Here is a 13,567-nt window from a genome sequence, read left to right as displayed (position 1 = left end):
GGGCCCTCAGAGACTTCCTGGAACCAGAGTTCAGAGCAGTCGGGAGCTTGTGACTCCCTCCCGATTCAAGAAGACAGCGGCGTCCTCAGGTGCCCGCCCCTTTCCGCCGCTGGAGCCTCCATACCTCTGCACTTTACTTCCGCACCTCCTCTGAGTCTACGTGTGCTTTTCTTTTTCCTTCTAGTTTAGAATTTCCACTCAGCCAGCCTTCCTGTAGTTCTGGATGATGTCCGTTTTGTCTTTTCGTTGTATTTTTGAAGTTGTGGGAGGCAGCAATTTCCGGTTTTTACCTATGCTGCCATCTTGTGATTTTTCTCCACAATTCTATTCTTTTATATGGATAAGTTTGCGTACCCATTCATTAGTTGATGGACACTAGGTTGTTCCTACATTTTGAATATTATTAATAATACTGCTATCAGCATTCATTAAGTTGTTGGGTGAGTACATGTTTTCAGGTCACTTGGGTATACACCTAGGAGTGGAATTATTGGGTAGCTCCATGCTTAACTTTTTAAGGAACTGCCAAACTATCTTCAGTTGTTACATTTTTAAATAGTTGGAAAGAAATTAAAAAATACAAATATTTAGTGATGTGAAAATTTTAAAATTCAAATTTCATTGTTCATAAAATTTTAGTGGAACACATCCATGTCCATTAGTTTAAGTGTTGTTCAATGACTGCTTTCACACTGCAGTGAGAGTTGAATAGTTATGACCATACTTAAAGCCTAAAATTTTTATTGTTCTGCCCCCTCCCAAAAAAACCCCACAAAAAATAAAATAAAATCTTTATTGTCCAGACCTTTACAGAAAACGTTTGTGACCTCTGTACTAGAATCATGGGGCTTTAGGGGGAAAAGTTCTATGATGCCTTTGCTTTGTGGTATGTCTTGAATGCCTGGCGACCCAAGCTAGTGAGAGAGTAGGAACTGCCATCTGGTGGCATCAGTTCTCATACATAGTCTCTCAGTGTGGCTAATTATCTGGTGATTTTAGAGTCGTGTGTGTGTGTGTGTGTGTGTGTGTGTGTGTGTGTGTGTGAGAGAGAGAGAGAGAGAGAGAGAGAGAGAGAGAATATACCTAAACATTTCTAATTCTCTTCTGATCTTTGCTATTATACATTTTTGCCTTTTTCCTTCCCCCAAATGAAAGAATCTTCATAGTCTTACTTTTTCATAAAAAGCATCCCCAAATGATGAGAAAACCTAGTTCTACATCGTTATTTTAAATAGCTATAAAAAGCTTCATTAATTTACTTATGTGCTTTTATAGGTCTATAAACAGTATGTAGATAACATTTTGGGTTTTGTTATTTCATTCTGCATTGTTTACTTGCTTGTAGTTTACTTGTCTGTCATTTTCAATAGCTACATATTTTTCTGTAGTCATAATTGTCCTTAAATTGGTATTGTTGAGCCTTTAGTTTTCTTTACCTTTCACATCTTTATAAAAATTATTTTTCCTCTTGGTATATTTGCAAAGAACAGAATTACTAGATTGAACCATGTCTTGTAACCTGGGAATAAACCAATCCCCAGCAAGTTTCCACAACTTCACTGGCAGACGCCTCAGCTAAAGCAGAGGTAGCTGTGGAGGCTTTTATGAGGATCATAGGTCTGCCTACTGTCGCTGTCCCTGGAGCAGGTCAAAGCCCTAGTGGAGTGGATCCAGAAGTCTGTAGTTTTTCCTTCTACCCCTTGGTTCCTTAGCATAAGCAGGCTCTGAAAACAGACAAGAACCCCACTCTCCATGGATCTAGGGATAGACACTCTTGTTAATGCCATTTACTTTCTTAGGTAGGCACAACAGAGGGAAGATCAGAAATATCTCCTACCTTCTTTTCAGAAATTCTCACTGAACATTTTTCAGCCTAAAAGTGACAGGCCAAAATCAGGGCATTGAGGTGTGTTTTCTTTCCCCTCATAAGATTTTTTTCTTATTTAACCTAATTTATGTTGAGACATAAATCTGCTAACTGACAAGTTATATTTTCGTGTACTAGTAAAATAGAAGCAGGCCCATTTTAGTCTTATTCAATTTTACATGAATTGAAAAATTACCCAGTACTTAATATTCTCACTATAAAATGTTTAATTAACACGAATCCTATATAATAAAAGGCTAATATGCAAATACACTGAATGGCTGAAGGAGTGGTTGCTATGATGCGCACTAACCACCAGGGGGCAGATGCTTGACACAGAAGCTGCCCCCTGGTGGTCAGTGAGCTCCACAGAGGGAGTGCTGCTCAGCCAGAAGCCGGGCTCACCACTGGTGAGCGCAGCTTCCAACTGCCAGCTTAGGCCCTCTCCCTGGAGGGATTAGGCCTAAGCAAGGGGTGGGCAAACTTTTTGACTCGAGGGCCACAATGGGTTCTTAAACTGGACCGGAGGGCCGGAACAAAAGCATAGATGGAGTATTCGTGTGAACTAATATAAATTCAAAGTAAACATCATTACATAAAAGGCCACGGCCTTTTTTTTTTTTTTTTAATTCATTTCAAACGGGCCGGTTCCTGCCTGTGGGCCGTAGTTTGCCCACAGCCGGCCTAAGCTGTCAGTAGGACATCCACTGAGGGTTCCTGGATTGCAAGAGGGCACAAGCCAGGCTGAGGGACCCCCGGCCCCCCAGTGCAAGAATTTCGTGCACTGGGCCTCTAGTTTTGTAAAATAAAAAGCAAAAATCCCACAGCCGTCTACAACCCCTGAAAATAATTACTATTAACAATTTGTTGTGTATCTTTTTAGGCCTTCAAGATAAATTTAGCATATATAATGCATTTAGTATATTCAAACAACCCTAAAATAATACATATATACACATATGTGCATATATATGTATGTGTATATATATATGTACATATATTAAATGTATCCAGTATTTATGATATGTATATTTAGTATTACATTTTGGTTGAATATATATATCCTGCAACTTGCTTTATAAAATTTAATATATTTTAGACTGCCATATGTTTTTCATATGACCAGAAATCCATCTGTGGGAAGGTTGCAAGAATTGTTTAAAACTATGATGATTGGAGAATATTGAAGCTGGGTATATGCATACTGTTATAACTCAAAAGTTAATCAGATACAAAATGGAGGTTTTATTATATACTTGTTTTCCTTTTGTCTACATTCTCTCAATTGCAGAGTGCAATTAAATTTGAATTGCTCAAAATAACAATTTTACCCAGTTTCATATGTATTACAGACTGAACCATTACTTTGTCCAACATATGTTTATTGAGGTTATATATGCCCTACACTGTGCCACTTCCTGGTATCACGCAGGTGGCACCAGTCAGAGTGGCAATGATAAACCCTCTTGATCTGCTAGTTCCTGATGCTAGATAATTATGTAAAAATGATTTGCTTGAAGTCTCTTGTGGACTGCACCACGTGGTCACATGGGCCACATTTGGTTTTACAGGGACCAGTTCTTCATTGGCTGAGTAGTTACCTTTTCATTTTCTTGTATATGTTACTTTACTGTTTTATACTTTGTCATGTTGTTTTCAAACAGACTTATTATAGTCAGAAGACAGATTATGATAATTAAACTAATGATACAGGTACCTCAGATGTGTATACAGCTTTGCTGCTAAGGAAAGAAGAGGTCCAATGATTTGGCTTAGGAGCAATAGACTCCTCCCTGGTTCTTCAGTTTACAAAGATGGGAAAAAGTGAATGAACACAGGGGGGCAGCATAATCCTGGTTGACAGTGAGCTTGGTGCTTTTATTGACTCAAAACCTCTACTTTGGAATATGTCATATATATTCAGCTCAGCTGTAAAATGCTATTTTAGTGGGCACCTGTTCCCTGATTCAGAGTTTGATTTTATACTTTGTCATGATGCTTACTAGGCATAGTTGTTTTTCCAATTTGATGGCCAAAAAGATAACATGTGTTTTTTTAAATCTTTCTTTTTTAAAAAGTTTACCATGTTAACCTTTTTTAAAATAGTTTTTTTTTCTTAATCCTCAGCTGAGTATATTTTCCCACTGATTTTTAGGGAGAGTGGAAGGGAAAGGAAGAGACACACACACAGAGAGAGACATCGATGTGAGAGAGACACTTCAATTGGTTGCCTCCCACACACGCCCCGACTGGGACTGGGGATTGAGCCTGCAAAAAGGTATGTGCCCTGACTGGAATTGAACCGTGACCCTTCAGTCTGTGGGCCGACACTGTAACCACTGTGCAAAGCTGGCTAGGGCAGATGATCTGGTTTTGAATTTCTACTTTGCCAGGTGACATCATGACAAGTGTCTTAAACTTTTTTTGGCAAAAAAGTTTCCTTATTTGCCAAAAAGGAATCAAATGAGACCCCATATTGGGAAGCAAGCTGTCACTTCTGATATTCTTTATAAATGATAGATATTTCTGGAACTAGTATTTTTATTAAAATTATTTTTCTTGAAGCCTCATTTGTTTTCTTTTGGGGGGAGTACTTGTTCACTGGTGGTATTGATGATGTCCCTGTCTGTGCCATTAGCCTATTAAGAACATGATGGAGTTTTTTTTCAGACATTTCGCTTGGCCTATGAGAATTGCTTAGCCTATGTATATGCTTATTATTTACAACTGAGGCTCTTGCTATAATAACCCTGTGGTGTGCTGACATTTTTACACTGATAATAGCAGGTAAACACATACGCTCTGCACTTCACATGTGTTTGTTATTTGTCCTCACAATAGCCCTAAGAAGCAGGTACTGTTATGAGTTTTACATTTTCCTGAAGAGGAAACTGAAGTTAAGGAGTTTACATAATTTGTTCAAAGCCACATCACTAGTAATTGGTGAAGCAAGGATTCGAACCCAGCTCTGTCTGAATCTAGAAGTTGAATTCCTAACCATGTACTATAGGCTTCAGTAGAAAGTTGTATTTTGTTGCTAGCGATGGGTGAGGAAATGGTCACATCACTTCCATTTTTTGTTTGCACTTCTGAGCTCACTGAATGGAGGAAGTCTCTCTGGCCAGTAAAAGTGCAGAGCAGGTGAAAGGCTCCATCTGATGTATTTATAACATCACAGTGTGTGGAGAATGGATTTGAGTGCAGAAAGAATAGAAGCAGGGTGACCAGCTAGGACAGTGATGGCGAACCTTTTGAGCTCGGCGTGTCAGCATTTTGAAAAACCCTAACTTAACTCTGGTGCCGTGTCACATATAGAAATTTTTTGATATTTGCAACCATAGTAAAACAAAGACTTAAATTTTTGATATTTATTTTATATATTTAAATGCCATTTAACAAAGAAAAATCAACCAAAAAAATGAGTTTGCGTGTCACCTTTGACACATGTGTCATAGGTTCGCCATCACTGAGCTAGGAGGTCGTGACAGTAGTCCAGGAGAGGGTGGTGGGGGCTTGGACAAGGGTAGTAGTAGCTATAAAGATGGAGAGAAGGGGACAGTTTTTAGATTTATTTTGGAGACAGAGTCAACAGGACTTGCTAATGGATTGATGTAAGCAGTGAAAGAGTAGAATCAAGGATAAAACCTAGATTTTTGGCTTGAGCAAGTGATTCCTCTAATGAGAAGATAGAGAAGAGCTTATTTGTGGTGGTGGGGGGCGGGGATCAAGAGTTCTATTTTGGACCTGTTTGCATACACTATAAGACATTTATGGTGAGACTTGAATGATGAATAAGATCTCACCAAGACGGGAAGGAAGAAAAGACATTTTAGAAGGAACAGCCCAAGCTGAGCAAGTGCATAGAAGAGGAGGGAAAGATGCCTTGTTAGCTTATTGTGGCTGGAGCATGTCTGAGAGGGGAAGAGTAGAAAGAAATTATGATGAAAAATCTAGAATGCTTTCTTTTACACATTTATCCGTACTAGAACCCAGTAAGTGGAATGAATAGAAAGAAATGAATTCATTATATTATTTGATAGAAGGTGAGTTATTTTCTACAGTTGATATACCAAGAATTCTTGTCACAAATAAAATGGCGGTCACCAAACGGTAATGTTACCTCATTGACTATTTTGGCAGCGCTCTGTACAGGGCCCGCTCTCAGTCCAAACCACTTGTGTAGCACCTGCTGTGCAGACAAGGAGGGCTCAGCTGGCAGCTGCTCCATCCTTTAGTTCAGCCATTCTCAATCCTACTAGACCTAAAATCTTCTTTTGGTAGTGAGTATTTTGTAGCATCCTCTTACCATATTGAAATACTAGTAAATATTAATAGTTAATAGAACCAACTTATGCAAATCACAGTATTTGAACTGTAATATAAAGGAGAAATGAAAAGAAAGTGATTTAAAATAAAATGACATGCATATCAACATGTGAATGTTGAGCATAGTGAAGTATTTCGATGTGACGTGATTTTTAAAATGCCAAAAGGATCTCAGTAAAGATCCAAACAGCAAAGTACAGTTTTTCCTTAATGTACACAGTAACCGCATTCCTGAAAATCCAGTGTATTTTATAATTGTGCAAAAAAGTGCTTTGTGTTTATATGTAACAGTTAGGTTCCAGGCTCTGATAGTCATAAAATAGCTTCTCACTTGGAAGAATGTCTGGCAGGATGTTAGAAGGTTGTGCAGGAGTGTCTTGAGCATTGCAGGGGCTGTTAACTGCCCTGGTTTGGCACCAGCTCAGCTCTGCTCTGAGCCACTGGGACATTAGCATCCCTATGAACACATCGAACTCCAGTCTGCACTGTATCTTTTGCATGAACAGGGCATTGTCTGCCTTATTCCTATTCGACCCTTAGGCCTGGCCCATAGCATGTCATTAGAAAACATTTGTTGAAGGAAAGAATGGATGGATGGATGGATGGATGGATGGATGGAAAGAAATTTTCCTCTTTGCTCTGTTTTGTAAAACAACCCTTTAGATAGTGTTTTATCTCTGTCAGGACGTGGGGAGGGTTTTGAAACTTGTCCATGAAATAAAAAGTAGTAGAAGTCATCTGACTCTTGAATAACAGGTACTGCATTCAACATGTCTATTTTTTTTTAAATATATTTTATTGAGTTTTTACAGAGAGGAAAGGAGAGAGATAGAGAGTTAGAAACATTGATGAGAGAGAAATATCGACCAGCCACCTCCTGCACACTCCCCACTGGGGATGTGCCCGCAAACCAAGGTACATGCCCCTGACCGGAATCGAACCCAGGACCTCCCAGTCCGCAGGCCGACGCTCTATCCACTGAGCCAAACCGGCTTCGGCTTCAACATGTCTATTTTTATCTGTGTGGCTTCTCTGCCATCACCTATCTAAGCTTTTATTTTGTTAAACTTGGGATGTAAATACATCATTTTTCAGAACATAAATCTACTTCTGACTTTTCTTCTTCCTTCCTAGTGTGGGAAGAGTTGGCCTACTATGAAGAAAACACACGGGAATTTCTTTTTCCTGAGCCCAAGCTGACACCTTCGATCCCTGGCATAGGTAGGGAGGTGCTCATGAAAACGGCTGCAGGTTTTCCAGTAAGTGATCTGTGCCCAGCTGGCTTCTGGTGGAAAAGCAATTCTTAGGACCTGAGCATTTTATTCCTGATAGGGCTTGCTCTTGGACTGATCACTTTATCTTGGTCAGTACCCCTGTTAATTCTGTTTAGCAGTCTTGTTTAGATGCCCCACTCAGAATGCCAAATTACACTGATTCCTATTATTGATCTGGGAGGTGGGAGTTTTACCTAATCTGGCTAAATCATTGCCATATTCACACTGTCACATAATTATAAGGACGATTTTTTTTTTTTACCTCCTCTGAATGCAGATTAGCTGAAAGGTTTTGTCAATTTAATTACAGCTATTATTTTAGCAATAATAAGAGTAGATAGGGTAGTAATAGTAATAATGCTCCTTCTCACTTATTTTGCCCATTGGTTTTTCATATGATATCTTATTTTCCTCATAACAGTTCTCAAGTGAGCTGAGGCAGATACTATGGCCTCCACTTAATGGAGGGGAAACTGACAGAGGTTCACTGGTACTAACAAAGGATATTAAAACCTAGAGCAGTTATTCAATCAATAACCTAATAGTTTGGGGGCATTATCTGAACCCAAATTTGAATATTCATTTTGATGTCATCTGTGACAATTTCTGACTCTGCAGCAACACTGATGTTGGGATGCCTGGGTTCAGTAACCAGCTTTGCCATCATTAGCTGGACAAGTTACTCTCTTTGTCTTAGTTTCCTCCTCCACAAAGTATAGATACTGGATATTACTAGTACCCACTTTATGGGGTTGTTTTGAGGATTAGATGAGTTACTATATGCAAAGCACTTAGGTCAGGGTATATAATACAATTTATGTAAGTGTTTAGCTATTCTTATTAAGTATATGTTATACTAGTATTTTATTTTTCATCTTTATTGCTAATTGAAAAATAAAAATTGTATCCATTTAGAGTGTACAACTTAATGTTTTTATATATATCTACATTGTGAAATAATTGCCACATGCTAATTATCATATCCATCATTTACTGTTACTAGTTACCATTTTCTTTTGTGATGAGAATACTTAAGGTCTACCTTCTTAGAAATTTGAAATATACAATATAGTATTGTTAAGTATAGTCACATTGCTGTATATTAGATCCCCAGAATTTATTCATCTTGCATAATGAGACATTGTACCCTTTGACCAACATCTACCCATTTCCCCCATCCTCCAGCCCCTGGCAACCAGCATTATACTTTCTGATTCTGTGAGTCTGACTCTATTAGATTCCCTATATAAAGGAGATAATACAGTATTAATTTTTTCGTGTCTGGCTTATTTCACTTAGCATAATGTCTACCAGGTTCTTCTATGTTGTTGAACATGGTAAGATGTCCTTCTTTTTAAAGGCCGAATAATATTTCATTGTGTACATATATTTGTTATGTGCATATTTTAGGTAATGAATATAGACAATGTCAACCACACAAAAGAGCAATTAAATTCTTGCACGGTTTCAAATTAGGATGAGATAGGCAAAAAAGCTGTTTCCAGTAATTTTGTTTGCTTCTTTTATGCTGTTTTATTTTTAGGGTATTGCTCCAAAAATAGAGTTTTCTACAAGGACAGCCATCAGAGAATGTGTGTTTCTGCATAGAAACAGATTTCTTGTAAGTATAATCAAGAAGCCAATAATAGAAATGTCAGGAATTTTCTCCACAAATTTAAAGAGCTCAGTTCACCAAGTTTAGGCGCAACTGGATAAATAAAAACCTGGAGGCTTATTGCTAGTTTTGAATTTATTCAAACTATTTGCTCTGCCTGTCACATTAGACTGAGCATGTTTGGCACATATTCATCAAGGTATAGCTAGTGGAGCAGAACGATCTAGGGCAGGGGTCCTCAAACTACGGCCCGCGGGCCACATGCAAATACACATATTGTATTTGTTCCCGTTTTGTTTTTTTACTTCAAAATAAGATATGTGCAGTGTGCATAGGAATTTGTTCATAGTTTTTTTTTTAAACTATAGTCTGGCCCTCCAACGGTCTGAGGGACAGTGAACTGGCCCCCTGTTTAAAAAGTTTGAGGACCCCTGATCTAGGGTTAAGATCACAAGTTTGATGTATAAACTAGTTAGCTTTTTTGGTTGTTGTTTCATGACTTTTATTCTTTTTTGTCACCTTTGTTAATCCTCACCCGAGGATACTTTTCCATTTCTGGAGAGAGTAGAAGGGAGAGGGAGAGACAGACAGAGAGAAATCGATTTGAGAAAGATATATCGATTGGTCACCTCCTGCAAGTGCCCCAACCAGGGCTGGGATCGAGTCTGCAACTGAGGTACATGTCCTTTACCGGTATCGAAGCCGGGACCCTTTAGTCCATGGGCCAACGCTCTATCCACTGAGCCAAACTGGCTAGGGCAGTGGTCGGCAAACTCATTAGTCAACAGAGCCAAATATCAACAGTACAATGATTGAAATTTCTTTTGAGAGCCAAATTTTTTAAACTTAAACTATATAGGTTAGTACATTGTTATTAACTTAATTAGGGTACTCCTAAGGCTTAGGAAGAGCCACACTCAAGGAGCCAAAGAGCCGCATGTGGCTCGCGAGCCGCCGTTTGCTGACCACGGGGCTAGGGCAATGGCTTTTATTCTTGATCGTATGAACAGTAATATTTCCTTCTTCCTTACGCTGAAGCTGAAGCTCCGAGTTGTATTCATGGCCATCGCTGGTAACCGTGAAGGGTCTTGGGCACCCATAAGCACTACCTCTATTTCCCTCTCTTGTTCAGCCCTAACTTCCCCTTCACTCTGATTTATTTCCATGTTTCTTTTATCTTATTGTACACAAATTTTGTAACCCTTTAAAGTCCTTTCTAGCACAGTATGGAAGTGAATGAATGTAATTTGTAAAGCTTCTTTAAATACTTGTCATTCTAAATCTTGCCTGATCCCCTAGAACAGTGGTCGGCAAACTGCAGCTCGCGAGCCACAGGCGGCTCTTTGGCCCCTTGAGTGTGGCCACGAAGTTTCAATCGCACTGTACGTGCGCGCCCGCACGTGGTATTCTGTGGAAGAGCCACACTCAAGGGGCCACAGTTTGCCGACCACTGCTTAAAAATGTGGGCTGTGGATACTGAATGACAAGGGTCTGTGCAAATCCATCAATCCTGTGGGCATTATAACTCCTATAATTGGAGACCAATGATTACTTTTAAGGAAAGCATTAGCTGCTTTTTAGTTTTTCTTTCTTTATCCACTACTTTCTTCAATCTGTTTGATATGTGCACAGTGAGTTTTTTTCTTTAAAACCTCCTAATATATATCTTCATTTTAAGCCTTAACTTTTAAAAGTGGTATCTTTGGAAGGTAGCTATGCTCACCACTATACCACCAATGCAACCTTAAAAGTGGTATCTTTTGTTCTTTCTTATAACAGAAGTATCCCACTTATTTTGGAAAATTATAAAATATGAATAAGCAAAAGGACAGAAAAAATTATGTTATTCTTACTGTCTAGAGATGATATGACTAATTTTCCAGTATAGTCTGCTATACAACACACTTTTATTTTAAGAAACTAGCATCATACTATTTTGTACCCTTTCTTTTTTACTTAATATACCATGCACAGGCCCTGATGTCCTTAAGTACTTTTATACCAGGCCAGTCTTCATGGTTTCATTGTATGCCATTGCATGGTAGTGCCATAATTGGTTTGGCCAATCATTTTCCTATTGTTGGGCACTTAGCTGACATGTCACAGTCCAGTCAGGAAAACAAACCACACATGTTATTGTAACAGAAAGACTTAATGTAAAAGAGAAAGGCTAAATAGAGGATGGAATGCTGAGAGGTAAAGGGTAACACTGAAGTGATGGGGATAGTGACCGCAGGAAGCCGCTCCACCCCTAAGGCTGAGGAAACAAAGGGAAGAGCATGGGGGCTTGAGGAAGAGAACCCATAGAAAGGGGGCCCCATAGCAAAGGGACCCTGGGGAGAGGCTGCCTTCCTGGGTGCTTCTTCAGGAAATCGAAGGTAGGACTTCGATGAGCTGGGACTCAGACCTCTAAGGAGGGACACTGCTCATTGCTGGTGCCTCGGATTCCATGGGGTGAGATTCAAATCCCTGAATGCTGGAACGCCTGAGGGGGGCCCGGTGAGACTAGTTCCGGGATTACTGGAGTGGGGAGCACTATAAACTGGAACCATTTGCTGTTGCCAAGGTGAAGAATGGTTGCTGGAGAGATGCTGTCAGGAATAGAATGCAAAACTGGAAGTGGCCAGCTCTGTCTTCCTGACTCTGCCTTGCAGCTCCCTCTAGTGCTTTCTGGTGGTAGAGCCTAACAATAGCTGGAAAAGCACAGGGGTTTGCAGAGTGCCAGCCCTCCTACCATGAAGCTGAGCATAGAAAGGGGGGCTTGGGAGCTGAAAGATACTTGCTTACTCACCATTCACCAATGTGGTTGGGTTCTCACTTTGGATCTGTTATATAAGAATTTTTTTTAGCTAAATACATAGCCATAATTATTTCCTTATAATAAATTAATTGAAGTTAAATGGCTGGATCCAAGTATATGCCAGTTCTCTCTCTCTCTCTCTCTCAATCTCAATCTCAATATCTCTTGATGTCTTTCTATCAGTCAATCATCTATCTATAACTGGGGCAAGTGTCTGATACTTTCCAACTGTCTCCTAATGCAAATAAATCTCACTGGTATTTGAAATATAACATACTAGTGAGTTATAAATACTTGTGATGTTAAGCTGAACTGAAGAAAAATTAAGTAGAGAAATGCCCTTCCTTGAGTTCCTATTTTATAAATCTAAGGTGTTCAGTCTTCTACCTTAGTTAACAAAGTTCAATTAAATGCAGTAATCTGCTTGAATCCCCACCCCCACCCCCCATTTTTGTTTTTAAAGGAATTGTTTCTCTTTTTGGTTCCAGGAAGAAATGTTTAAGTCACGAAGGCCTTTATTTACATCGTATGGACCAACATGCCCCTTAAAAAATAAACATATGAAGCGAAGAGAAATTAATCTCAACAGATTGCCCCAATGCGTACGATTCTGGGAGCCCTCTCCATATTGTACCAGACGTTTCTTCCAGGACCAAACAGCTCAACTGAACCTTGGAAATAATTTCAGAATCCCTGGAGAAAGCAAACCTCCATTTGTAGTTAGACATGTGAGCCTAAAATTATTTATCAGAGTTCTTTGGGATGGTGAGGTTGTGAATGAGTTCAGAATACAAGAAGTTTGCAGTATAAAAATAATTGGGTAATATTAAAAAGGGAATTCAAGCTGAATAGTAATGATGATTAAATTATGTTATCTTTCTAGAGTCATATTCAGGAAGCTCCTATAGAGATGTCTCGTACAGAGGATTTGCTCAGTAAATGTTAGCCATCCCTGTGTTTAATTTTCGAAAATTATTGAGTGTGATGTCTACACATGGCAACTCACCATTTGTCCAGAAGAAATCAGTGAACTGATGGTTGCAAGACACATACAAAGGCTGGCATATACTCTGTACAATCTAAAACTAAAGTTTCATCAGTTTTAAAGGAAACTGCTTGAGTTTTTAAAATAAGGTTGTTGCTCATTAGCCATACTTTAAAGAGCAGGAAAAAAAATGTATCTGCAGGAAGAAGCAATGATGTGTCATATCCAAAACCCTTGATCAACCTTCAGGGAGAAGTGGGCAAATTTAATAACATTAGTTCTTTTAGTCTCCTTAATTTCTTTTTAATTATTGTAAAAGTAATGGAAAATACAGAAATGTTAAAAAAAATTACCCATAGGTTCACCAGTATAATAAAAATAAATAAGTATTTAATTTAATGCATTTTCTTGAATCTTTTTAATATTCATAAGACTCTTTTTCCTACAAAGTCGTAGTCATACTGTAGTATATACAGATTAGTTTCTCAACATATACAATTAATATTACATTAAAAGCATTTTTTATTATTTGCTATTCTTCATTAACATCAGTCCATGTTCTAGTTCATGACTTATTCTCTAGTCGTTCTTATAACTCCAGTAGTTAACTGTTGATAATGTGAAGTTGATAATTTGACTTAAAGTCACTAGTGGTGATGTTTGTGTATTTGACACAAACCTGTTTGCAGATCATGTTGTC

At 38.7% G+C, this 13,567-nt stretch overlaps 1 protein-coding gene across 1 annotated transcript in view; it reads left to right on the top strand.

The window, feature by feature from the left end:
* SPATA6L (spermatogenesis associated 6 like) overlaps positions 1-13,567 on the top strand; it is a 37,559-nt gene that overhangs the window by 11,056 nt on the left and 12,936 nt on the right. The window contains exons 5-7 of the mRNA XM_006768239.2: positions 7,328-7,452; positions 9,011-9,088; positions 12,371-12,610. Of these exons, the coding sequence (XP_006768302.1) occupies positions 7,328-7,452; positions 9,011-9,088; positions 12,371-12,610 (443 nt within the window). The remainder of the gene's footprint in view (positions 1-7,327; positions 7,453-9,010; positions 9,089-12,370; positions 12,611-13,567) is intronic.

This window comes from Myotis davidii, unplaced genomic scaffold (genome assembly GCF_000327345.1).
Source record: "Myotis davidii unplaced genomic scaffold, ASM32734v1 scaffold83, whole genome shotgun sequence".
NCBI lineage: Eukaryota > Metazoa > Chordata > Mammalia > Chiroptera > Vespertilionidae > Myotis > Myotis davidii.
The sequence above is the reverse complement of the archived record's forward strand: the minus strand, read 5'-3'. Positions and strand labels throughout refer to the sequence as shown.